At 37.3% G+C, this 26,477-nt stretch overlaps 1 protein-coding gene across 7 annotated transcripts in view; it reads right to left on the bottom strand.

Annotated features, from left to right (window-relative positions):
• Nucleotides 1-26,477, bottom strand: part of WDFY3 (WD repeat and FYVE domain containing 3) — a 251,147-nt gene that overhangs the window by 134,569 nt on the left and 90,101 nt on the right. For 5 of the 7 annotated variants that reach the window (XM_046656544.1, XM_046656548.1, XM_046656546.1 and 2 more), the window contains 6 exons: nt 25,670-25,880; nt 14,485-14,608; nt 10,258-10,311; nt 8,069-8,178; nt 4,510-4,671; nt 21-213 (listed from right to left, as the gene is read on the bottom strand). In XM_046656544.1, coding sequence (XP_046512500.1) covers nt 21-213; nt 4,510-4,671; nt 8,069-8,178; nt 10,258-10,311; nt 14,485-14,608; nt 25,670-25,849 — 823 coding nt within the window. In that variant the 5' untranslated portion in view covers nt 25,850-25,880. The remainder of the gene's footprint in view (nt 1-20; nt 214-4,509; nt 4,672-8,068; nt 8,179-10,257; nt 10,312-14,484; nt 14,609-25,669; nt 25,881-26,477) is intronic. The other 2 variants (XM_046656547.1, XM_046656550.1) reach the window with 1 other exon arrangement.

Genomic DNA, 26,477 nt, shown 5'->3' with positions numbered 1-26,477 from the left:
ACACTCAAAGAGCTATTCACCGTGAATATACTTGACTACGTTGACGCTGAGACCGTGGCGGGAGATGGTCATCAGGACTTCTCCGGCGCTCTTCCTCCAGGGCAGGTTATAGGGAGGGCACCAAGAGGTTATTGCACTGAATAAAAGCTGGAGGTCATCCTTCTGAGCCAGCTCTTCCGCTGGAGAAACAAAACTGCAGAGTTTCACTAAGATCTAAAAGACAAAACAAAACAAAAAACAAATGTGTATATAAATAAATGAAGGGCTGGGGAAAGGGAGGAACTGGCAAAGGACTAGATCTGATTATTAAAAACTCTGAAAGTTCAGGGTCCGCACAGAGTGATATCATTAAAGCCACAATGATGAGTGCTCTCAGTCAGACAACAGTAGAAAAGACAGCTATAATTTAGAAGTGTGTTATGGTAAGACAGGAAGCCAGCCCTGTTTTTATCAGCTTATTTTTTAAAAGAATGTTCAATGTTTACTATCCTCTCCTCACCATGGTATTTTTGCATACCTTACCCTGAAACAGAATAAATCAACAATAACTTCCAAGGTCAACATTTTAGTTTTCTAATTTAGTTCTTTAATTCTTAGTTTCTCATTGGTGGAATATAATTTTCTTCTCTAAAAAGGACAGTTTCAGGGAGATGATAGAGTAAAAACAGGTCTTCAAAAGTATTTTCAAATTCTTTCAACTTCTATATAAGTAGAAGGGGATATTAAAATAATAAAATCATCTTCATTCAGAAGTATCTTTTAATTATGTCCAGTAGCCAGAAGTGTTCTAAAGCTTGGCTTTCAAAGAAGATTCAAATCTTCTTAAATTTTGGAATGACAACTTACTCCTTAACTATGACATGCACAATATGCACTACACAGGTGCTCACAGCACTAAAAGCCTGCTACTTGGGGAATTTAGCTATGGTTTCTGTCCTCAATAGCATTTTTCTTCTAATCTCAATTCAGTGTCAGAAAAAGTTAACTTTTCTTCACTGTGCTAAAGTTTCTCATCTAAATATTTCAAAAAATATATAATATGAATAAAATAACTCTAATTTATGAAATAATTTTCTTCTCTTGAAAGAAAAGTGCTTCATGAAATCTGAGTATTTCAATCACTGTGGGGAAGCTGCTAAATAGGAAAAAGTATTAGAAATATCATGTTTTGTCTGAGAAAGCTAGGTCTTGCTTTCCTATTTCCTTCCATGCAGAAATTTACTTAAGTAAAAGAGCTTTCTAAATCATAGTTGCCAAATATCAAGAAGAAGAAAAAAAAAGGACTAAGAATTCAGAGAAACAACAAAATATTTATAAAATTAATAAATACAGGCATTTCCCCACAAAAAAAAGCCTGGAGAAATTGCTGGATACCAAATGTCCATCTTGTGATATGTGTATCTTTTCCCAAGTGTCTCAAACGCAACAAAAAAGACAGTCAATTGCAGCAAAAAAAAAAAAAATGCTCAGAAGGGTGTACTGCTGATTATATTTTTTGTCGGTTCTCACATTACCTTTACGTGATTAGAGGGATGGATGTGATTTCTCTGTCTTGTAACATAAAAACAAACCCAAAAATAAAATATTTTTTTTCTAAGTCAAATCTCTGTTCTCAAAAATAAATTGGGGGGCCGGCCCCGTGGCCGAGTGGTTAAGTTTGAGCGCTCCGCTGCGGCGGCCCAGGGTTCGGATTCTGGGCGCAGACATGGCACTGCTCGTCAGGTCACACTGAGGCGGCGTCCCACAAACCACAACTAGAAGGACCCACAACTAAGATATACAACTATGTACGGGGGAGTTTGGGGAGATAAAGCAGGAAAAAAAAAAAAAAGAAAGATTGGCAACAGTTGTTAGCTCAGGTGCCAATCTTTAAAAAAAAAGAAAAAGAAAAAGAAAAAAAATAAATTGGACTTAATTCCTTGAATTTGTTGACTCAAGATAAATGATTCTTAATCTTTAAAGGCAAAAGGATTCTTACAAATAATCTAGTATAATCCTTTCATTTTACAGAATAGACAGCTGAAGAATCTGCATCTCATTCCTCTTCTGCCCGACACTAACCACTTCTGTTTGTGGGGACTCTGTTACAAAGGCCAGCCAAGTGTGGCAGAGCAATAATTGGCCACATCAATGCAAATGGAAAAAAAATGAAAGCCTACATGAAGCAATACCAACTGCTAAGGTCCCAGGAAACCATCTGTCACATAATACAAACATAGGGATTTTATCTATCATAAACACTATATGTTCTGAAAACATTTAATAAGTTTGTCCCATGGGTTTTCTAGGCAAATGATGAAAACACGGTCCAGCCTGTGATGAGGAACTAAAAAAAAGGAGGTGATGCACTAAAGGGACACTGGATGAGGAGGAGAGAGCCGGGCGCTAAACACAGCCACGCACCTGCTGTGGATCACAGCCACAGTTTCTACAGCTGTAAATGGGGAGCTGCATTTAAATTCTCTTTGAGCTCCTTCTGGCCTTAACATTCAATGATTCCAATATGCTAAAACGAGCTCCAAAATTAGTTTAAAGTTAGCACCCACCGCTTTCAGATACAGAAAAAAAAAATTTTTTTTTAAGTTTTAGAAGAAATCTTTGCTTTATTAGTTATAAAATTCAGCTTCCACTTATTGCTTACAGGGTTAATTAGTTCTTTAGAAAGGCTTTACTGAAATACGGCTACTAGTCTAATCAGCAAAGACTAACCCACTAAATTCATCAGCAATGTCTTAAAGCAGCTTTACTTCCTGAGATTTATTGCCACTGCTCTTCTCATCCAATCCAACTCAGAAGTCAGAGATACCTGAGTTCCAGTCCTATTCCTGACATTTGCTCACATCATTTTGGCAGAAAACAAAAGCTCTGAAGTCATGGGTTGCCTTGCAAACTATATGAGATAACAAATGTTAACCACTAGTACAAAAGGATCTAATACATCAAGTGTTCAATAAATATTCGTTGAATTAGTATTTTATTGATAATCCCGTCTTCTTTCTAAAACTGCCTTAGCCTCCCTCTCCCTGTCCTTTCACGGCTCGCAGCTCTACACAGCTGAGGCATTCCTGCAGTAAGACCCCAGTAACATGAGGCGCAATCGTCCTTTGTTAGTGGCTCCACCTTATCTACTGCACATCCGCTGTCCTGGGCTCTCTTCCTACTCTCACTGACGAGGGGATGGTAGTGGGAACAGCAGCAATCACACGGACCTTTATCTCATGTCACTATGTCCTAAGCAGAGAACCACAGCTTTGTGTATTATTTTATTTAGTCCTCACAAAAATTCTTTAGATAGGTATCATTATTTTCATTTTAGAGGTGAGAAATCTGTATCTTAGGTTACATAATTTCAGAAAACTGGATTCAAACAGGTGTGGGTCTTTTTAATTGAGGTGAAAACACATAAAAGAATTTACCATCTTAATCGTTGCTAAGTACAGTCATGCATTGCTTAACGATGGGGATACGTTCTGAGAAATGCGTCATTAGGCGATTTCATCATTGTGCAAACATCATAGAGTGCACTTACACAAACCTAGATGGGACAGCCTACTACACACCTAGGCCATATGGTACTGATCTTATGGGACCACTGCCGCATATGCGGTCCGTCATTAATCGAATGTTGCTATGCGGTGCACGACTGCATACAGCCGTGTTAACTATATGCACATTGTCATCCAACACATCTCTAGAAGATTTTCACCTTGCAAAACTGGAACTCTATACCCATTGAACAACAACTTGTCTTTTCCTCCACCCTCCAGCCTCTGGCAACCACAACTCTACTTTCTAAGAATTTGACCACTTTAGATACATATAAGCGGAATCATGCAATAGCTGTCTTTTTGTGTTGAACACGTATTTTTTAATACTATATTAATGGACAGATTGTACTCTAAATGTTTGTACTTTGCTTGTTTTAAAAATTTTCTCCCAAGAAGAACTATCAAAATAACGATACTATTTCCAGGCTAGCTAACAAAGGTCTATTTAAACCTTTGTTACTTGCTAATGCTGTTAAAAGAATAGTGGCAAGAGTGGGAAAGAAGGGCTCTACCGGCAGGCAGCAGAGGCGGTGGCAGCAGCCACTAAAATAAACTGTCTTATATAAGTTAAATATTTATAGGTTAGGGACTTCCTGTATTCAGACAGCAACAAAACAGAATTTCTTGACCTTATAAGAAATATTACCCCAAACTTAATATGACTGTCAATAAAAGTTTTCTTTGCTTAGTTCATTTTAGAGATGTTATTGCTATATCAAAGGGAACCTTAATAGTTGAATCTGTTCAAAGAAATAAACTTGTTAATGCCTTACTCAAATATTCCTCAAAAGAAATGCGCAGATTCAAGAAATGTGATAATTACATGAGATAAAGTCAATTTACAATAAACAGTACGAAATACTACAGAAAATGGAATACGCAGACCATCTATTTAAGGAGTGCACCTGCTTCACTTTAAATGGAGTGGTACAGCCAGCCAGGCACACAGCACCTGCCATACCTGTACAAAAACTTTCTGGAGTAGTCCACGACGTTCTGCTAGAGGTAGCTCATTCTGTGCCCCTCCAACCGCCTCAGGCACATGTGGAAGGTCAAAAAAGAGATATAAACATTTAACCAGAGTGGAAGGCACTGACATCGTTGTCATGCAGTCCACGGTTTTCTGGAAAACAAACCAATAAGTAAGTGAATAGACAGATAAATATACAGACAGACACAACTGTAATTGGTACAGCTAAGTAAGCTCACAAATTTTAAGCCAGAAGTTAAATCATTAACTCACACATTTTAAGCCAGAAAATTATATACCAAAATAACTTTTTAAATGCCTGAAAAAATTTAAAAATGACTCCATGTTCACAAATGCTCATTTCCCACTTGGACAAATTTGCTTTCATTGAATACTGAGATGTCTGTGTGTATGTTATTAAGATAACAAATGCAAAGGCATATTAAGCACTAAATTATATATCCGTAGTTGCTTTACTATCACTTTTATTTTATTCTTATTGTAGATTCTTGAAACTGTAAGGACACTTGAGGGATACAGCCATCACTGACACACAAAAAATCTCTATATTATTTTCAATGATTTCCAGAGAAAGAAATTCCAGAACCTCATATGGCGAACAATTCAGTTTGTTACAAAGTATGCTATACTAATTATCAAAATGTTTCCAGATGCAGTTTGGAATGAAAAGTTTTACCACACTAGAGATTAACAGGTTGGCATTATCTGTTGAGTAGTTTATTAGCTTTTTCATCAAACATTTATCGAATGCCTAGGGTATGTCAGACAGCATGCTGGGAGCTGCGATGCAATGACAAAGCTTCCCTGCCTGTCAGAACACTGTAGTCTACCGGCAGAGGCGGGTTCATCAACAACGATGATTTAATCTCTTAAGTGTAACAATGGAAGTACAACCAGTCAATATAAAAGGGAATGATCCAAACTGCCAGGAGTGGAATGGAAAAGTGTAGGAATTAAATAAGGGGGGAAAGATCACCTGTAAGGATAGGCCATATGGGACAGTATGTTTCAGGAACCTGAGTCTAAAACTGCTGACTCCTGAAAAGCCACAATCACTATGTCTAATCTTTAATGAGTGTTTATTATATCACAGGCATAAGGCTAAGCACTTTAAATCCCATTATCTCATCTATTCGTCAAATCAGCCCTATGAGGCAGATTCTACTACCATACGACAAATGAAGCAGTTGAGGCACTTTCCTTACAATACCTGGCCTCAGGTCAGAGAGCTGGGTAAGTGGTCCACAAGTGGATATGCTCAATGACCTATGCATATGGTCTCCCATTCTGGCTTTGCTTTTTAGTTTGCTGGCATTGGAGACCCAATGAAGCCTTACAAACAGAGGAGTAATAGAACCAGATTTCAGAAAATGAGCTGGTAGTAGTATAGATAATAAATTAGATATAAAGAGCAGGAAGGCCAGGGCAATTTGGAAATGAATACAGAAAACCATTTGAGAGACGGGGCCTGAATTAATGCAGTAGCAGGGTGATGGAGAGGGGAGAGAGCCTAAAGAACAATCCCTTGCAAGATCGGGCCCCTTCCTACATATCCAGTATCATTTCCTGCCTCTAATATTCAAAAACCCTCTGCTCTTCCCACCTACAATTTATTATTTCTAGACACCCCATGTCTCCATACATCTAACACTCAGTTTAAATGTCTGCTCACGTCTGAAACTTTCCTTAATTCATCATCTTTCCTCCTACCCTCACCTACAAAATTTATAACTCACATTTCTATTTTCAAAGCACCACATATACCCCATTATTGCATTTTACAGTGTTATCTTCATCCACTTCATTTCTGTCATCTACATGTTGATTCAGGACCACGGTTTAGTCATCCCTCTATTTCACTGCTGCCAACAGAAAATGGCATGCAAATAAACGTCAGCTCAAAACACAATGCTGAATTTTCTCTTAAAATCTCTTTTTCCAGTTAGATTATCACTAGCTTCCCTTTCCCATTAAGCAAAATGGTATGACTTTTCATTTTCATCTTACGTCTGATAAATTAAAAGCATAACTTAGTATCCAAACTGGTTATGAGATACACTTGTAAATATTTTTTAAGTGATTAGGTTTCTCCTGATTTACTTCTTAGACTTTGAAGGCTATCTATCCATTTGGGCACGTTTAAGTTAGTTCACATTTACTGACTTTCCACTATGTGTTAGTTATTATGGTAGGACGTAGTCTCTGCTCACAATTGAGAAAGAAATACAGCATCTATGGAAAATATGAGTACAACTTAAAAGTATTCCATATTAAAATTATCATTCTGCATCCTATTCTAAACCAAAGCAAATTGTGGTACGGCAATATAGAGGCATTTACAGCTACCACCAGCAACAAACAGAATTGGCACTTTGATAGTCATCTGGTATGCTCACAGATCCACGGAAACAATGGGCCACTTTAGGACGATCTGTAGGCTACTTAGGGTGAACAAACATCTCATTTGCCTAGGATTGAAGGGGTTCTTAGGATGCAGGGCTTCTATGCTAAACCTCAGAAAGTTCCAGGTAAATCAGGACAAGTTCACCTGATTCCTTTTCTGATTTAAAAAACAAAACAAAACACAAAAAAGGGAAACAGACCATTCCAAGAAAAACAAAATCCAAGTGCCACTTACTTTGGGCTAAAGACTAGTTTCAGGATACGGTTACTAAGAAACATGCATTGTTTCTGCTATGGTCAGTCACCACAGTATGACTGGTGTCACAGTCAACTTTTGTAAATTCCATTATTAAATATGCTAGGTGTTTTGAAAGCCCCTTGTAATTTAGACAATAGCCATTCTCAAAATTGACACTGACTTTGATAAGTAATTCTACTCCGAATTTTAGGTTGAATAAATTCATCCCAAAAACATCACAGGCCAAAAATCAGGTATCCAAACAGCTCATAAATAAGTACATGCAACACATATCATGACAGATGCTTAAAGCTGACTGGGGTTGGGAGGGAAGCAATCTCCAGAATAAATCAAGTGGGAAGAGAATATATATTATCCTAAAAATGGCAATATTTCCTTATTTTCCATAAAAATTAGAACAACTTTAAAGGATTTTCCATGTCATTGATTCTTTATTAGCTAAGTGACCTTAGATGAACCTTAGACGATTCTTCGAAGCCAGAGTTTCCCTAACATGGTTTACAGAAGTGTTGAGCTGGGCCTGACAGAGCCAGGGCCCCGGGGCTAGCCGCCTCCACCACAGGTAGTCCATCCTTTTGCTCAGTGTGCTGTACAAATGGTATCATGTTCTATGTGTGTTATGACATGACAAAGATGGAAAACACTGGTCTAAGTTAGGCATTTCCTCATGTGTAAAATGCATAAAACATCAACATCCCCCAAAAGATGATGTGGGAAGCGTCAAATAATGTATAATAAGAATTAGAAGAATACAACGATTATCATAAAATCTTATTTGGATATGATGATAAATTTAACTTCACAAAATCCCAAGAAGATAGAAAAGGAGGCTGAGAGAGTCATTCAACATGAAAACAAAGAACTTACCTGACCAGAGGATGCTAACAAATTAATTGTTGTCAGAAGCATCCAACCTCTACTGGCTTCTTCACTCTGATTGATTTCCAGGAATTGGACTATGGCCCGACTTGCAGCCTCTATAAAACCAAAGGAAAGCCATTAGGTTGGGGGGGAAATGACATAGAAAGAGGTTCTTCCTTAAAACCTGGAAAGAAATGATTATTTGCTAAGCACATACATTTTATCAGCACAATGACATGCTTGATGTAAAACACATTAAAAAGAGCAATGTTTTAATGGTATATATAGGCCTTTATAGCATATCATCATATCAGTACAGAAATGTAAAAATCAACTTACATATTTTAGGGAAAGGTATGTTACAAACTAGTCAAAAGAGCCATGGAAGAAGTGAAATTTGAGCTAAACCCTCCTGGAAAAGAAATCTATGTTTGTCTAGGAAGTAGGAGGGAGGATAGGCAACAGAGAGCTTAGAAGCACAGTATTAAAAGTATGGCTAGAGGACTGAGCTTAATATGTACAGACCAAGACAAAGAGCTGTAATAACACTGGATTAACATTCTGGAGGAGCACATGTTGAGAGTGAGCCTAATAGCAACAGTAGTGATAAAAAACCGATGCCTATTTGTAAATGAAGGGAAGCTCAGGGCTGTACTGACTCTTTGGGCAAGAGGGAGCAAATCTAGTTTCCGGAGCAAAGTAGATGGTGATAGGACTATTCTAAGACTATTAATTTAGTGGTGATGTATATGACAAACTGAAAAGGTAAAGATACTGGTGGGAGAAACAAGTTAGGAGGTTGCCTCAGTAACACACACAAGGGGTGACTTGAGCAGCTGACAGTAGGAACAGAGGAACGATGAGAGAGTCACTCACAGAACTGTAGTGTTGGAAGAATCCCTGACAGTAAATTTAGTTGATTATGTTTTTAGAGATATGGGAAAATGGATAAATCCCTAACCATGCACTTACGTCATCAGCACAGAGTTCATCAATTTTTCTATTGATATACAAGACGAATTAAAGTTGTCAGAAAATAAATCCAATCTGTCCACTCGGAACTAAAGTGGTAAGTTACTCACCTAGACTTGACACACGTCATAAAGACACAGAATGTACAATAAGTAGTATCTAGATTAACTTAGGGGTATTTTTTGTTTTCATTTAAGACAATCAAAATAAAAGTAGTTTATTAAATAATTGGATTAATAAAAGACTAACAGTGCTGGGTATATTTCATCTTTATATACTTCCATTTGAAGTTGCCAGATAAAGAGATCTGGATAAGCAGTTGTGGTGTGAATGATAGGGGAGAGATCCCAAACTCTCAGTGACAAAATAAAACTATTTTTACACAACAAATGTATTCAGAATAACTATTGTACTTTCACCTACTAATTTTAGTATGCTGCCATTCAGAACACCTTAATGGAATCTCCCACTTTTTATTTTAAATGAATCAAGAAGCTCACTTTAAAAGTATATAACATTTAGTGCTACCTTTAAAAAATTATTTATAGTAGAAAGTACTTTAAATTAAACCTCTGTAAATCACAGTTTCTTAAAACTTTGAAGGAAAAACACTCCCAGTCAAAAAAATATCGCATTTGGTTCTTTTAATTTCACTAATGTTTAACAAATACAAATTTAAATGATGATTTAACTTATTCATAAGTTAATGAAAGGAACGTATTAACATTAACCCATCTTGACAATTGCCAATCATTCTGACTCAAGCTTTAGCTTTCACACTGCATTTCAATACACAGTTAGACGAAAAAATACAGAAATGGAATTAGTAGAGTTCATTAGGAAACAGAACAAAATGCAGACAATCTTAAAAGAAATGTAAGTTCCCAGTCTACACTGAGAGAATGTAAGTGAATTCAATTAGACAGCATTCAGAACAATCAGAACGTAAAACCTGTTAATAGCTAAGTGCAATACAATTTTTCCTGTGCAGAGCCCATTTAAAGCATTATCATTTTCAAACGTATGCTTCAGGATGATAATGTGAGACATGACAATAGTTTTATTACACTTATTTCATTAATAAAGAAACCAAGCCCTAAACACTCCTTTCCATCCAAAAAAGAAACTTCCACAAGTTAGTCAGAGAAACAGTGTTAGAACTCATAGCTTCCATGCTTCTTTTCATTTGATAATACACAACCACACCCTGGGAATGAAATTACCTGAAGGTGTTGTGGCTTTGAAATCCTTGGAGGACAGCGGGGCACACTGTTTTTCTGTTTAAAAAAAAAGGCTGGGTTGTCTAATTGGGGATTCACTACATTATACTAATCCCGCCACAAGATGTTGCAATGAGACGCCAACTACGGTCAGCATCACCCAGCTTCTCCATCAGTGGGCGGCTGCCCGCTGGGGATTGCACCACTGTGTTTAACAGTGGCACCTAGCATGCAGCAAAATCATCAATAATAAATTGAAGATACTACTTTTACACAGGTGGGAATTTTCTGCTTCAGGAATGTACACTGACTATGTGCCCTTAAAATTCAGCAGACTGCATGGTTGAACTTAACAAGTAACTGGAAGAGACGGGAAAAATCTTAAGCTACACTTGTACACAACATAGCCACAAAATTATATATTTTCTCAAAATTGTTAAGAGTCACTACATATTTTTAACAAAAGCCACACAAAGGCAACAAGCAAGAGAGAATTAAGGGAGACAGAGAAAACTAGAACTGTGAAGTTGCCCTAATATTTTACAAGTCAGTGTATGTATCCTTTTTGCATATTGATATTCCCCAGAAGTTTCCATTTTTACTAACTTCTGACGGATTGATTTAAACAGCGGAACTGCAGATAGGCATGGTTTCTACTGAGGTATCTACAATCCATGTTAGAAGTGATCTGATAAAAAGACTGGATATGTGAGTGGTATTAGGTAACAAACAAAATAACAAGTATTCCACACCAAATTCAGAGAAGTCCTGGAAAAATAATCTTGCCTTGATGCAAAACAAATATAGCCAACTTTCAAATGACTAACAGAGGACTCACTTCATCTGCTTTCTTTGGAGGAAAATTACGTGCATGTAAATTATAACAAAATTACTTTAAATGATAACTTCCTATAAAATAAAAGGTTATGTAACGTATTGCAAGCAGCAAACTCATAGAGGCCGCAAGTAGCATGGTGGCTGCCAAGGGCTGGGAGGAGGAGGAAATGGCAGTTGCTGTTCAATAAGCATAAAGTTACAGTTATGAAAGACGAAAAAGTTCCAGAGATCCGCTGTATAACACTAAGAGTTAACTGCTTAAACACTTAAAATTTTGTTAAGGGGGTAGATCTCACGTGTTTTTTACCACAATAAAAATCAGTCAATCAGGGGCTGGCCCTGTGGCTTAACGGTTAAGTTTGCATGCTCTGCTTCAGCAGCCCAGGGTTTTGCCAGTTCGGATCCTGGGGGTGGACATGGCACCGCTCATCAGGTCATGCTGAGAAGGTGTCCCACATAGCACAACTAGAAGGATCTACAACTAGAATATACAACTATGGACTGGGGGCCTTTGAGGAGAAGAAGGAAAAGAAAGATTGGCAACAGATGTCAGCTCAGGGCCAATCAAAAAAAAACGTTAGCTCTTTAAAAAAAAAAATCAATCAATCAGAAAATAAGGATGGGATATGCAAGAGGTTAGATGATGAAGAATGTACCTCGATCCTCAAAATCTAGAATTTTTTACTCGAAAAATCAAAGGATGAAAAAATCTCCTTGAAAGTGTTTTTGGTAGCAACACTGACCAAAAGAAACTTCCAATGTTCAAGATTACAAATGGGAGAAAAGAACAAGGATTCCCATAGCCACGGTTCTGTAAGGCTGAGGAGATACTCCAAAAGTATACTTTTCTCTCTTAACATCAGCAAGGCTGACCTTTCTAACAAGACTAATCCTCAAAGCATTACAAAAAGAGGTCACAAAAATCCCATGTCAAAAATCAGTAAAAATTTACTGAGCACCTAACTGGTGACAAGCAGCCTTCTAGGAGACACAGGCGTGAATGCAACAGACAATAAAATTAGATAAGTGTGTAAACAAGATACTTTCAGATGATGACAAAGCTCTGAAGGAAGTATTTAAGGCGACCGAATAAACACTAACTGGTGTAGGGACAGAGGATAACAGACCTATTTACAGGGCCTGCAACTTCCCCTGGGCCCAAAGGCTCCCAGGGCTAAACAGCTAGCATCCACAAACAACTCCAATAAACATCCAACAGATACTCAAACGCAGTACTTCAACAGCTAGATCACAAGCAGTTTGCGTGTTTCCTCACTGATAAAACTGCATTCATGCTTGTACTTTAAGAATGGAGGTGGGGTGGGGGATCTCCCAAGCATACTTTGCTGTGAGATAATGATGGTGGTGGACCTTCTTTCCTCTTGTTGACTCCTGGTTTTATAAGTTTCTGCAATAAAACCATGCTATATGATGTGATGGGATTTGATGTGATGGCACCTGAAAGCTTGTCAGCCTAAAGGTATCACCTTCCTGAACCCATCTTACATAGCAAGAGTCAAAGATATTTTCACTCATGAGATTTCTAAAAAAAAAAAAACCCCAAAATCTAAAATGGTAACTCCCCTGCATCCTTTCTCAGGGAGCTGCTGAAAAAAGATGCTTTACGAAGAATGAGCAAGTTAATTTCAGAAAAAAGATGACATGAGATTCAAGAGGCTCCATCCCAAAGAAGTGGAAAGGCATCCCAGGATGACGTGAGTGAAGGTGTAAAAATAACAGCTGTCCAGCTGGCCTAGAGAGCTACTACTATAGAAGGTTCCGGAAGAGCTATTTGCAAGATGAAACTGATAGAATCTCTTATGTCTTTGATCATATTGAGGGGAGATTCAGAAAAACAAGGGAGTAGGGGATGAAAGTGTGATGAAAATGTAGAAAACTAGTAAAGAAAAAAAGGCAATGATTAACTCTGATGGAGGTGGAGGAGAAGCTTTCAAGAAAGGAGAAGTAATCATGGCATACCATATGGATCCTCTCAGAACAGTGTTTTCATAGTCATAATAATATAATGAATACTGATCTAATCAAATTACGATAGAACAATATTGGGGGTACAGGAAGTGTGCATCTGTGGGGTAGTGGTGGTGAGCTTAAGAGAGTAAAAGTCTCATCTTGTGAGAAGTCAGAAGAGAGTATCTAAATGCGAAAAATCAAAGGCACACATGGTAAGAACGTTATTTAAAGACATAGAGGTAAATATCAAAAAAAGTTAAAAGAGTTAAAAAGTGATTCCCTCTCAGGAGTGAGGAATGAGGATGCGCCAGGTGGATGGGAGATGCTATTTTTATTAAACCTTTTAACTATTTGACCCTTAAAACTATGTGCCTATATACTTTTAATAAAAATAAAAACTAAGTAAAAAAATAAGACTGTATAACTAAGGCATTACTTTACTATTGGAAAAATAATAATTTGATGGGCTGAAAAGGTAAGTGATTTTCCAAAGAGACATTAGAAACAGAACTTAAATCACTGATTTCTTAATCTAACGCTTCAATAAGAAAGCTATCATTACAAAACCAAAATAATATAATAAAACAAAATTAAGATAATATCCCTCAAACGTATTGCTAACTTAGAAGATGACTAATGGTAATTAAAATGAAGAAAGCTCACTTTAACCTTGAGTAAAAGGATGGTACAATATGAAGTTCAACATTACCTAATTATGAATAAGACTAGTTATTCAGGCAGCATTCATAAAAGGCCTACTGTATGCACAGCATTGTGGTAACGATGGCAGGTTATGTAAAGACCCTTAGACAATTTATGGTGTAACAGGAAGATAAAGACACATACACAGCTACTACTCATGGAGCTGAGAAACAAGGAGTAGTACAGAAGAGAAAGATTTTCTTTGATTAAGGGAATCAAGAAACATTCCACCAAGGAGGTGTGACTTAATCCAAGCTGCAAAGATTCAGACATACTGAGATGAGAGAAGGTTCTCCTTCCTGGGTGAAGCATCCTAAGTAAAGAATACAAATAAGAGCACAGACATGTTCTACAGCAGCTTGGTTTGGCTGAAACATAGAAACGAAAACAAGAAATAAAAAAGGGTAGTCTAAAAAAAAATACATATGGCCAGATCCTTGCCTTGAAAGTCATGCTAGGAATTTGGATTTTGTTCAGGAGGAAACAGTGTTGCAGTGGAGGTGGTAGTGGTCCAAGGAAAGGAATCTTGAGTAGAACTACTCTGCTTGAGAGCAGGTGCTGAAGCCAACAGAACGTGACTACAAGAATGGGAATGGGGACTGGGGAATGGACCAAAATCCATGTGCTTACAACTGGGTCAATTTTCTATTTAATTTTAACAGCACTTTTACTGGACTGTCCATTCAAATAAATCTGTTTTTGCTGGATTTATAAAAATACCTGTGGATTTGTTTGATGCCCTCCTTCGAATTTCTGTCACCATCAGTCGTGAGACCTGGGTTGTGAACTGCAGAAGATCAGAAAATTTTTCTGTCATTGTATTTGGCGGAGCATTTCCAAAAACCTGCGGATGAGAAAAAACAATTTTAATCAAGCACTGTCAACTTTTTTTTTGGTTTTGGTAGGAACTGAGCTTGTTTCTGCTAGAAAGGAAGAACAGTATAATAGATTTGATTAAGAACTTATACTGTCTCAACTGGAAGTATAAGCATCAGTTTTATAAACAGTTTGAGAAAAGAAAAAACTGTGGTCATACTAATTTAGAATTAAAATACCAGGCCAGTATACAAATGTCAAGATCCTAACTTATCTTTCTCATTGGAAAGTTTTTAAGAGTTTAGCCAAATTTGTACCTCAAGTCATCTGAATATCTGGTTATGTAGTTGTAATTATTTTCTTTTATTCTGTGTATTTCAAAGTGTGGTATGACTTGGAAATCAAGTCAAAAAAGTATGCTTACAGTTACTTTGGATTTGAGTGATATGTTTAAAACACAACTCTTGGGGCCAGCCCAGTGGCATAGCGATTAAGTATGCACGCTCCACTTCAGCGGCCCGGGGTTCACAGGTTCAGATCCTGAGCACAGACCTACACATGGCTTATCAAGCCATGCTGTGGTGGTGTCCCACATACAAAATAGAGGAAGACTGACACAGATGTTAGCTCAGGGACAATCTTCCTCAAGCAAAAGGAGGACGATTGGCAACAGAGGTTAGCTCAGGGCCAATCTTCCTCACCAAAAAAAAACAAAATAATAAAAAATAAAACACAACTCTTCCAATAAATCACATCTAGCCACATTTCCTTACACATATTAAATAATTTGTTGAATTAATGATTAAATAAATGAAATCTAAAAGTGAAGACTAGTTATCTATAAAATTGGAATCAATCTTACTAATAAACTTTAGAAAATACAATGTTTCTCTGAGGAAATCTAAATTAAGAATTCAGAGAAAAGTGGTAAGATTCTTTGATGGTACAAGATACATCAGATTGTGAAAAGCAGGGACTTATCTATTGCTAAGTCTGGGCTGAACTTAGAATTCACTAAACTCATCTTACATCTCAGAATTTCTAAAGTCTAGCCACACTAATTCCCAAAATAAAGCTGTTAGGAAATAGACCAGAATAAAGAAAATGAATGAGACAGTCATGAAATATACTTGTTTTTGCAAAAATCTAAGACAAATGACCTTTAGAATAAATAATTCTTAAATCTGTATAGGTTCAGCAAAGAGAACGGATGGACTGTCATAGGAAAAGAAATGGTTATAATGGCTGTATAACTGAAATATTGTTTTAAAAAATGTTATTTATAGCTAAAAGGAAATGCTGTGTCTTCTAAAACTATTATGATAGCTCTCTATTATAACACTACACAGTATTTTGTATTCTTATTAGCTGTTCAAATGTCACTACAAAAGGAGGAAACATATCTTACTCAGCTTTGTCCCTACCAGGCTAGCACCCTGCCTTTTACAGGGATGTTTTCTAATATGGTTGTTCATTTATATGCTGCCTGCTCCTCAGTCAAATTCTAGAGAATGTTTAGGCAGCATTAAAGGATACAAACTATAACATGAAAATATTACTAAAAGTAAGAAGGAAAACAGAAACAAGCAAATGAAAAGCCCAGGTTAGGGAATAGTCTAGAAAAAAAAGACTAAATAAAAATCTAAGACCAAAAGAGACCTCTATATTTGCCATGTTTTGGTCATAAATTTTGGCTCAAATATACAAAAGAGAAAACCTAGTCAATTGCATGGTTCATAACGTCCTTAGGTAAGAAAAATATATATTTAAGGAAGTATCTCTATACTTCATATTACAATATAAAATTTTTTCCCAAGGATCCTAATAAAAGGATATAACTTATACTGTAACATCCTTGTAATGGAAATATGTTTCTTACACGCTTACAATAGACACTACGTTTCTTATAACCTCTCTCAAATTGAGCTGAAAGTACCAAGCAAATAAGTCAATTTGACAGGGTATACTTTGTCCAGGGATCTAAGTGTGCTCACTAACTTGACACAGGAGTAATTTTAAATTATCTCAAAGAACAAATAAACTGTACTTTTCAAGAACTCTTCAGTAGATTACGTTTTTTTCCTGCTGAAACTTTGATGAACATCGTGTTCTTACAGTTAAATTGTGTTGTCTAAGTAAGACCCATATTCTTTAACAAACAAATTAGAGACAGACTAGAAATCGAGAAGCCTAACAGTGACCCATGCTGAACAGCCCTTCCGCCTCCACCCAGAGAGGAGTGGGTAGCTGTTTAATGAAGCTGTTTATACAACCACTGTATATTTTGCTCAGGCAATTATCAGACCTATCGACAAACTGATTTAGATTTAAAGTAGATAAATATTCCTATTACTCAGAATTTACTGATGTATAGTTTGTTGCTAAGAATTATTAAGAGCTATTTTATTCCTAAGAGTTATTAAGACAACTTCATAAACAGCTCATTTCTTAAACAATATATGGCATGGTTATGCAAGCAGTCATCATGCTGGGTGAATAACACACTGTTAAAACCGCAACTGACTTTTCACACAAATCCTGATATCTACTGCCTTATTTCCACAAGGAAATTTTTTTAAAAGATAAGTCTTACTTGAAGTGACCAATCCAAACAGAATATTACGAAAAAGGACTATGTCCTATTTGCTAATCTGAAATGAACAACTATTGCTTTTTTGCATAAATAATTTTGTCCAGTGATCCAACATTACTGATTGATTCATTCCTTCATTTATTCATTCATAAATATTTATTAATCTCCTCTACATGCCAGGCAATATTTGGAGTCATGAATACAAAGGCAAATAAAGAGTTGCGAATACTAAGGTAAATAGAGCAAATATGATTCCCGTGCTTATGGAGTTTACATTTTAGTACAAGAGACAAACGTTAAACAAGTTAACTTAAAAACGAAAACTATGTTAGAGAGTGATGCATTCTAAAGGAAGTAAAGGGTGACTGGAAGGGAATGCTGGGGTGGCAAGACAGTTAAAAGGTCTCTAGAAGGATGACTCTGATGCCAAAGGATGATACTGAGTAATGAAAAAAGGTCACAATTCAAAGAGCCAAGGAAAAGGGTTCTGGGCGGTAAGAAGAGCTGTGCTGAGACCTCCAAGTGGGCATGAGATTGGGGCAGCTGAGGAATCAAACAGCTGGTGCAGCCGGAACATTTCAAATGAGAGGGCAAATGGTACAAGAGAAGGTTGGAAAGAGCGACTAAAATGTGAATCTGACATTTTAGATGACACTGAATGCAAAAGGTAGCAAAGAAAAGTGTAGATTTTTTTGGTGATTGACTTCAACAATTAAATAAAAAAATGTTAAGTATTTATTCACTACCTTCCACAAACACTGGTAATTCTTGAAAATAAACAATGCTTCAATCACGTAATTAAATGTATGCCACACAGGGTGGAGCACAGAGCTGGAGTCAGGAGGCTTTACTGTCCTCATCCACAGGGAATACTGGTCCAATTTTTCTGGTTCTTAGTTTCCTCATCTGGCAAGGGAGAGAGCTGAGCAAGAGACTGGTAGGTAAGACATTCAACTCAGAAGGGACGATTTGGTAGCAGATACATGACATTCATAACTCAGATGAAAGACAGTATTGAGGACCAAACACGCCTTCTGGAAAATTTAATAAAAACAATAATTGGCATATAACGAGCATTTACAATGTACTTAGCACTATGCAAACTCTTGAGAACATGTAATGTCATTTAAATCTCAGAAAATCCTGGACAGTATCCCCATTTTACAGATAAGGAAACTAAGGGTTAGGAAAGTTCAACAACTTAAGTCAGGAGGTGATGGAGTCAGAATTTAAAACTAGGTCTGATTCCAAGCTGTGTTCTTAATCACTCAGTACTACATCTTCTCAATTAAACTTTGCATGAATCCCATCCCCATAACTTTGTACAGCGTGCACCTTAAGCAGGGAATGACATGCTTGGACTTATTTTTAAAAGGGTCATTTTTAATATCCATCTAAATAAATTTCAGAAAATCTCCTGGCATCTCCTCAACTAAGTATTTTTGGCATACTCAGGGAGAGGAAATTAATGGTCTTATCTAATGGCATGCATAAAGGGAAGGCTCAACACATATTGGTGCTGAATGAAGCTATTCAATAAAAATTTATTAAATATGACTAATAAAAGAAAGGCTGGAATTTTTACAAGGTTTTCTAAAATGGTGTTTGTTTCCTAAATACGTGTAATGTCTATAATTAAGTTACAGAGCACTGAACATCATTAGTCCTTGAATAGTTTCCTATATATAACAGATTTTAAAAATTGACAAAGATGTAATTATATTATTTCATATTGTAAATGAGTTAAGATTTCTTATCAATTAATATAAATAATTAGGGAAACATCTTATACACTTCTTGTTTCTAAGGACCACCAACTTAGGGGAGAAGAAATTGACAATGCCTAACTCAGCCCCTTTCTCTTTCCTCTCCTTATGGGATACGCCTGCCTCAGGAGAACACGCTCTCTCATTTGCTCTGAGTGTGGCTTGCTTGCTGTTGTCCAGTTTTGCCAATAACTGGGTAAGTAAATATAATTATTTCAGGGGTGAATTTAGCAAGTCCTTTGTTGCAGAGACGTAGGCTACAATCTCCAATATCAACTGCACAGGCATCATGTATCAAATAATAAAGTTGTATATATGTAAATAATTCAGCTGTCTGACTCCTGATCTGTCTCTCATTTGGTTCTAAACTTGAGTATCCTTTCTTTAAAGCCAACTATTTAAAAAGTAAACGTCACTTGTAAGGGATAAAAAAAAAACATACTGCATTCAACTTAGATGCTTCTCAAATATAAATTAAAAGTAAATTAAAAAACGAGGGGAGTTTCTAAAAGATCTAGCTAGTAAAATTATATTTTTAAAAACACAGTAAGGTATGATAACATATACCAATGTAATTAATAATGGCAGTTAATTCTTAAATGACTAAAATGCTATTCCTTTTTTAATAAGTTTAAACCAAGTATTTTTTCAGTAAGCTTTTATTCTTGGGATTAAAGGTTAATTATTTTTAAGAATGCTGGATAAATATTATTATGCTCCTCTCTGCCTCCACTATAATCTTTCAGTTGAGAGAATCAGGGAGAGGAGGATGGCGGCGGTCTCCTGGCAGGACTGTGCCCGGGCCCACGGGAGGCAGCCGAAGGACCAGCATGAGACCCGGCCCAGAAAAACAACTCAACACATGTCATTTCTCAACCTCTTTCTCTTAAAGGCAACCATCACACACTGAAATAACAGTATTGAGCACACTTTAAAGATGATTCTGTATATAGATGCCCATGTCTAACAGTAATGGTTTATTTGCCATTTAGCACAAATCAAGCAAAGTCTCAAAAATCAACAGTAAAACTCATTTTTAGCAATCATGGGAGGAACTCTAGAGCCATACTGAGCTATTCACTCATCAAAACGATTCCTTACTAGTGGAGAAAGTTCATGTGTAAACGGTCAAACATTAGATAAACATGGCTATATATTTCAAAATTTTATGGATGTGATATCTTACCTAAGGGCACTTTTGTTTATCGATAATCCAATGAATATAATTTATATATTTTTTAAATTGGTCACAACAGTCCACAAATAACTTCCTATCTTTTCATTAGTTAAGAGTTGACGGAACCTTTCTGATAGCTAATTCACTCATTGTATTAGAGATTTAAGGCAATCTACTCATATGTGCTTTTAAACAGTCAACTAAAAACTTTTGACTTGAAAGAATTTAATAGTTAGTGAGACTTATGACAAGATAGAACACAAGAGAACTAAGTCAAGCAGTCTAAGCAATGGAGAGTAATTACTAAAGCATCTCAAATCTACTTGCTAAAAAAATTAAATATTTGTATGATTCTACCAAAGACTCGCTTAAATTGACTGTGGAAGCCTGATAAAATACATGGGATACATACTTGGGTATTACTTATTAATTTATGTTAATAGTTGAGAACAACAATTGTCCTAACTACTCTAAACATTATCATCACCTTGTAAATGTTTGTAAGTCTGAGAAAAGGAAATTACCTCAAACTATTCAGTAGCCAATAGTACATTAAGACATTGAAGTAAAACCAAAATAAAAAGATTTAAAAAATTACAACTTCCCAGAACTGGTTCCAATAAAAATTGACTGTTACCTCAACAGGGCTTAAAAAATGGCTTGTCCGTCATCAGTTCTTGCTCCCATTTTTGAAACAGCTATTTTAAACCTTTCTCCACCTCTCCTCCTGTTCCTACTCTACCATCTCCTCCCTCCATCATTCTCAGCCTCTTATTTGATAGATTAAAAAATGAACACCCTCTAGGGGCTGGCCCGGTGGCGTAGTGGTTAAGTCCATGCACTCCGCTTCGGTGGTCAGGGGTTCACAGGTTCGGATCCCAGGAGCGGACCTACACACCACTCATCAAGCTGTGCTGTGGCAGCGTCCCACATACAAAATAGAGGAAGACTGACTCAGATGTTAGCTCAGGGTCAATATTCCTCAAGCAAAAAGAGGAAGATCGGCAATGGATGTTGGCTCAGAGCCAATCTTCCTCACCATCCCCTCACCCCCAAAAAAGAACATGCTCTAAACGTATTAATGTTTCCATCCTCTATTCCTATTCTCTCCTATCCAACCCCATGGGCAATATGTGAATGCTTTCTCTCTCTTGCCATGCTCCTTCCTTCTCCTCCTGTCCTTCTGCCTTACCAACCCAGCAAAACCTTAATCCCCATAAATAATGTTATCTGTCTGCCTTCCCTACCTCTACAGATACGCTGCTGAGTACCTGCAAGAGAAAAATCACACACCTGCATGAAAAAGATCTCGTACAAATTTATCATCTCCAACCTTCACTGGGACCTCAATACTCTTTAATTCTTGTATTGTCCCTTTTCAACTATTTCTCTCATTCCCCTTAATATTCCAAACCATCACAACTTCCTTAAGTCTCCTATTCAACCTACTTACTCCAGGCTCTTAACAGACCACATCTTCTGTTGACCACTACAGGAAACTGAGGTTAGCAAGAAGATCTCATTCAACTTTCTACCACCTTAACTACAAATCTATAATCACACCCAACAAAATACGCTTTCCTACAGGATGAGGTGTCTTTCTCCTGCTCAAGGTTCACCCATCCACTTGCTATTTGACTCAATGCTCTCCTCCCTTAATCAACTTCATTGCCTCTTGAAAATTTCCAAATCTCCCCCTCTGCTGGTTTCTTCCTTTCCCTTTACCAGCATGCGTGGGTCTCTCACTGCTTTAAAAACAAAGCAAAACACTAGAAACATACAAACAAAAACTCTCCTATTGCCAAGTTCACTTCCATCAATCTCTTTTGCTCTCTTTTCTTTCAAATCTCTACAAGCTCAGTATACACTTACTGTCGCTTCTCATCTCCAATTCACTTCTCAACTCACTGTTTTCTGGCTCCGTCATTCCAGTAACTTCCAAACTGGCAAATTTCATGAACATTTGTCAGTCTTCATCTTACTGGGTCTCTCTATTGTATATGACAGTGTTGACTGCTCTCCTCCTTCTGGCAACATTTTTATTGATTTCTATAACCATCCTCTCCTGATCCTTTTTGTCTTGCCATTGACCACCTCTTGTTCTACATCCTTTATGGGTTCCCCTTCTTTCATTAAACATCTATATTCTCCATGGTTCACCTTAGCCTACTGCACCTCTTACTTGCCAGTATGAGCCATTAATAATCTCTTGTCCCCTTCCAGGGTTTCAACCACCACATCTCTGCCAATGCGTCCTAAAAATTTGTATCCAGCCAAATCCCCTCACCTGAGCTTCTAACTTACTACTGAATACCTCCATCTGGGAAGCTCACAAATAGTTCAGACTCAGTGCCTCAAACGGACTCTATCCCCTAAACTTTTCTTTCTCAGCTATTGGGAAAAATATCCACCCAGTTTCCCAAATCAGAAACCCAGGAGTCAGCCTCGCCTTGGCCCGTTCTCTGATTCTATTGTTTAAAATGCTTCATTGGCTCTACATGCCTCCAGGAAGAAGTATTAGCTCTTACTGTGCCATACAAACCCGTCCTGATGTGCCTCCTATCAATCTTGACAGTCTTATTTTTTTGCCCCTCCTTGACATAAAATCAACTACTTAGACTGCTTAGAGATGCTGGCATGTATTAAAATGTTGGTTGCCTTTTACCTTGACTCATGCTTCAACTTCTTACTCTAATTACCTTCTTGGTTAATTGAGCCCACTTAATTCCAATCTGGCTAAGGCTTACTTTTTAAGGGCTCAACAAGCACATCACATTCTTAAGGAAGAGTTCCCTTCCCTGATCCCTACAGGCTTTCAGACAACTCTCTTTCAGGGGCGGAGTCTCTAATACTATATTTCCTTGTTATTGTATTATCTGTTTATGTGCGTATCTCTTCCAGAATTATATGTTTATCTTTCTCACTATACTTGAGCTTCACAAGATTATAAGTATCTTATCTCAGAAACTCAGTATATTGTATGGCACAAAGGGCATTTGTTTGACACAAACTCACTGCATGAATCAGTGAATGCGTCACAACAGAATAAAGAGGACAAGCAAACAAATAAACATGGAATATGTAGGGTCTACCTCTTATCTCTGCTATCAAATTAGCCTTTAGCTTGGTTTGAGTAATCCATAAAGTAAACAATTATTTCAGCATAAATAGTTTATAATCTTTGCTTTGTCTTGTAATGTTTTTACTTTTAATGTGGTAACAACAATAACAATAATAGACATAAGTTCCCAAGGACAAACATTTGTTAAGAGCTTTAAGTACATTATCTTATGTAATCCTCGCACCAACCCCACAAGGTAGATATTTTTATTCTTATTTTCCAGCCCAGAAACTGCAAGTGACTGTGCAGCAGACACCCAGAGGTCTACTCCCTAGAGAGGAAGAACAGGTATATCAGCACCAACCAAGGACAGGAACACTGATGGGTGAAAACTGGAGATGAAGTGAAAGTCTACCTACTGAACATGAAACATCAGCCTTGTTCCCCAGCTGGGCTTTAAGAAAACACTAGCAGCCAGGGTTATATGCACCAGGCAGGAAACTGGAAAATCCTCCCTGCTGGGCTATCAACATCCAAGGTTGAGGGCGCTCCCATTAAACAGCTCAGCCAGATCATCTAAGCACCTGAAAAGACTCCTCCCTGCCACATACTCTCCAGTAGGCGTTCCAATACCTCACTCTTAAATATCAACCACAGATGATTATTACCAGGCATCTGAAGACTACTCTGATATGAAAGAAAATAAAATGCACAAAGAAAGACAGAAACTTGGAGCAAATAACACTCAAGAAGCATAAGAAAATTTGAAAAAACTTTAATATTTTCAGAGGGATGATAGGGGATCCTGCACAATAAAGAATAAAAGAAGAATTCAAGGAAATTAAAAATATTACAGCACAAAGTTAATCCAGAAGAGCTAATATCTGATTCACTGAGTTGCAGAAAACGGGAACATAAAAAACAAAGGGGAGAATATTAACAAGAAATATTTCAAAATATCTTCCTAGAATTGAAGGGTACAAGTTTTCAGATTAAGAGGGTACATTATGAAGCCTCAGTAAAATTTCAAAATAATGAGGAGAAAAAGAAGAGCCTAGAAAATTTCAGACAGAAAGACTAACACACAGAACAATATAGAGACCAAGTGAGACTAGGGGGGAGGGGATGAGTCAGAGATGGCGGGGAGAGAAAGGCATAGGCAGGGGGACTGAGACAGATTCAGGGGAGGGGCAGAAACAAGGGGAGAGAAAGGGGAGAGAGAGACGGAGAAAGGGAGAGAGAGAAACAAGGAGACAGAGAGACGAGGGAAGAGAGAGAGAGACAGAGATGGGGGAAGAGAGAGGAAGATAGAGGTGGGAGAGATGAAGGCCGAGAGAGAGAGAGAGAGAGAGAGAGAGAAAGAGAGAGAGAGAGAGAGAGCAATGGGGAGAAAGTGACAGACACAGGAAAGGAAGGAGAGACAGAGAAAGGAGAACGACAGAGACAGGGCAAGGAAGAGGAAGAGAGAGAGAGAGGGGAGGGAGAGAAACAGACAGAGATGTGGAGAAGAGAAACATGGACATGAGGAAAGACAGAAATTGACAGTTATGTTATGAATCTAGGGAAAACAAGTTCTACAAGAATGAAAAAATAACGGTGGTAACTATAAGGTTCATCTGTGAATAATATACCATGCTCAGTAGAGTGTAAACAATGAATCTTGTTTACACAAATGGTATAACTATGTAAATGGAGAGGGCAAGAAGGAGGGTAGCACATATGAGTGACGATATGTATGTTATGTATGGTTTGGAGGGATGGGGAGTAAAAAAAAAAAAGCTAATTCTCAAAGTCAATTAAAACTGAATAATCAAGAAACAGCAGTAAAAGTATGTTATTTAAAAGTTGAAAGAGCTAAAAGTGGCAGCAGCAATTAGTGGCAGAGAGCAGAAGGGCACGTGTAAGCCTGTGGAACTACTTGACTTTTTAAACTATGTGCTTGTACACCTTTGACAAAAGATTTAAAAATTGCTTTTAAAATCTCCATCAAGACTGCTACATGCAATCAACTTGACAAAATACATTAACACATTAACTCTATTTAGACTCCCTAGGGCCTATAACTATGCTTTTGCAAAATCTCTTATAGAAAATCCACCAAACAACGAAGCAAATGATTCTTTACTGTGTACAAAGCGCTTGGGCAACTGCACCATTTGGTGCAATAAACCATCACCTCAGAAGATCAGAGAAATAATCTAAGTGGTAGTTTACAATCTGTCCCCTCTTCCAAATATCAGCCATGAGAGGAACAATTTACAGAATGCTCACCATCTTCCTTTTGTAGTTAGAATGAAGTGGATTCATTCTGACCAGACCTCACATCAAGTCACATTACCTTATAGCAAATTGAAAAGAAGGAATGAAAACATCAAGCTTGTTAAAAACTAACTCATTCTAGCATTTTCTCCTTCCTGTGACTTATTACAACCTTATGATTCCTGCGGTGCCATCCAGCCCTGGAAGGCATGTGCTTGGCAACCTGGACTCACCCTGTTAAACACTGGCAGCATCATGTACAGCTTCTCTTCTTGCTCCTTCTGAGTCATGTGCCGGGGAGGGTGGCACAGCTCAGTGAAGAGACGGCGGAGGTGCATCAGGCCTAAGGCGTTGTCTTGCGGGCTGCACTCCTCCTGCCTCGGCCGCCCCATGATCCTCTTCACCATGTTCATCTTGGCTGGTTGGTGATAAACACTTCTAACTCTGCGGAAAGACGTTCATACACAAACAGTCAAAATGTCATCATCTTGACCAGTTAAGCATGTGTGGAAGAGCTTATAAAGAGTCTGAAAAATAGAAAATTCTGTCTAAAACACTTTTTTTCTACTTCTTTAAACAGAACAGCTAGAGAAAGGCAAAGCGAATTTTGATAAAGTGCCCTAAATAACTAATTATGAATCATACCACTCAACATTCCTACTGGCTTTGCCACAATTTGAATAAAATGTAAAACACTAACTGGACAAGTAATAAATGTTTCCAATTTAGTTATATCAAGTTCAACAACAAAGTTATATCAAGTTCAACAACAAAGGGATCACAAATCTTACAATTAATACGTTGCTTAATAGATGAGCATATGTAAAAAGAACGAAAAAACAGAAAATTCACCCTAACTTCAAAACATCCAAAACAACAACAAAGTTTCCACAAAGTTTTCTATTTTTAATTACTTAACTTTTTTTCTAGATGAAGGATTACACTTTGGGTACCTGCTGAAGAGTTTACTTTACACTATAGTTTGAAAACAAATGAAATGGTATCCCAATATATTTTACAAATGATAAGAAGACAGTGAAA

Source organism: Equus quagga, chromosome 3 (genome assembly GCF_021613505.1).
Source record: "Equus quagga isolate Etosha38 chromosome 3, UCLA_HA_Equagga_1.0, whole genome shotgun sequence".
NCBI classification, from domain to species: Eukaryota; Metazoa; Chordata; class Mammalia; order Perissodactyla; family Equidae; genus Equus; species Equus quagga.
This window is presented reverse-complemented; position numbering and strand designations above follow the sequence as displayed.